The sequence below is a fragment of the Eimeria necatrix genome, genomic scaffold (assembly GCF_000499385.1).
Source record: "Eimeria necatrix Houghton genomic scaffold, Enh_scaff1095, whole genome shotgun sequence".
Taxonomy (NCBI): Eukaryota; Apicomplexa; class Conoidasida; order Eucoccidiorida; family Eimeriidae; genus Eimeria; species Eimeria necatrix.
Genome location: NW_013651888.1, coordinates 1 through 1,675, shown reverse-complemented (window position 1 = coordinate 1,675; position 1,675 = coordinate 1). Strand labels below are relative to the sequence as shown.

The following is a 1,675-nucleotide window of genomic DNA, read 5'->3' as shown; positions in this document are numbered from 1 at the left end:
CCTCAGACAAGACGAGCTAGAAAAAAAGGCAGAAGAAGGGGCTAAGGGAAACTGCGTTGCATGCAAGTAAAAATTTGTTTTTTGGAAAGAAAAGAAGAAAGGAGGACACAAGTGTGACCTCAGATTTGCTGCTGCTGGTTGCTGCTGCTGGTAGCTGCTGCTGGTAGCTGCTGCTGGTAGCTGCTGCTGGCTGCTGCTGCTGGTAGCTGCTGCTGGTAGCTGCTGCTGGTAGCTGCTGCTGGCTGCTGCTGCTGGTAGCTGCTGCTGGTAGCTGCTGCTGGTTGCTGCTGCTGGTTGCTGCTGCTGGTTGCTGCTGCTACTTGCTGCTGCCGCTTGGCTGCTGCTGGCTGCTGCTGCTGGTTGCTGCTGCTGCTGCTGCTGCTGCTGCTGCTGCTGCTGCTGCTGCTAAGAGCCCAGCCCGAGGAGCGAGTTCAAGTCGACCTCGACGTCGAGCAAGTTGGCAGTGTAGAGCTGCTGCAGCAGCTGCGCACAAGCAGCAAAAGAGGGCCTCAAAGAAGGGTCTTGCTGCAGACAGCTGCGGAGAAAGCCCCTGAGGGGCCTCGGGATCTTGTCGAGGGGGGGGCTGACTCCTCCGTACCCCACAACTGTTATCAGGTGCGCGGAAGACGCGATCCCTGCAGCAGCAGCAGCAGCAGCAGCAGCAGCAGCAGCAGCAGCAGCGGCGGCGGCGGTGGTGGTGGTTGTGGTGGTGGCCCCAAGTCGCGTGCTGCCCTCGCTCCACAGCCAGCCCCCTTCAGCAGCAGCAGCGCCGCAGCAGCGCCTCGGAAAGGCTGCTGCAGCAGCAGCAGCAGCAGCAGCAGCAGCAGCAGCAGCAGCAGCAGCAGCAGCAGCGTTGGCTGGGCTCACCTGAGAAGGGCAAGTCGCCCATGAGCATTTCCCAGAGGACAATGCCGAAGGAGTAAACGTCCGCAGCAAACGTGAAGGGCTCTCCGCGCAGAACTGCAGCAGCACAGCAGCGCAGCAGCAGCAGCAGCCATGCAGCAGCAGCAGGAAGCCATGCAGCAGCAGCAGGAGTCCGAAAAGCTGCTGCGCTGCTGCGCTGCTGCGTTGCTGCGCTGCTGCTTTGCTGCGTCTTACTCTCGGGGGCCATCCAGTGGTGAGTGCCTACGCATCCGAGGTGCGCAGCATGTTCCTGCCCCTGCTGCTGCTGCCGCTGCTGCTGCTGCTGCTGCTGCTGGCCCGCAGCAGCAAGCACCGTGGCCAGCCCGAAGTCGCAGAGACGCACCTCGCCCGCTGCTGTCAGCAAAATGTTCGGACTCTTCAAGTCGCAGTGCAGCACGCCACTTGCATGCAAGTAGTTCATTCCCAAGGCCACTTCGCGGGCCAGCCGCACGGCCTGCTGCAGCGGCAGCGGCCCGCTGCGCTGCAGCAGCTCGAAGAGCGAGCCGCCGCCCGCGAACTCCGTCACCAGTCCGTACACCGGAGGCCCCACAACCCCCAGCAGCAGCAGCACGTTCGGGTGCCGCAGCAGCGAGAGTACGGACACTTCAGCAAACAAACTCCGCTCCAGACACTGGCTGTCCCGGTGCCGGAAAGCCTTCACTGCCACCAACATTTCCCCGCAAGCCCCGTCCTCCTGCTGCTCCTGCTGCTGCTGCTGCTGCTGCTGCTGCTGCGAAGGAGCAGCAGCAGCAGCAGCAGCAGCAGCAGCAGC

The 1,675-nt window shown here is 62.9% G+C and overlaps 1 protein-coding gene across 1 annotated transcript; it reads right to left on the bottom strand.

The window, feature by feature from the left end:
• Positions 1 to 405: 405 nt before the first annotated feature.
• ENH_00003040 (hypothetical protein) lies at positions 406 to 1,674 on the bottom strand (the record flags this gene model as incomplete). Its single annotated transcript, XM_013578287.1, has 3 exons — positions 406 to 635; positions 868 to 960; positions 1,099 to 1,674. Coding segments are annotated over 3 exons (899 nt in total), but the record flags the coding sequence as incomplete, so codon positions are not given.
• Position 1,675: the final 1 nt, after the last annotated feature.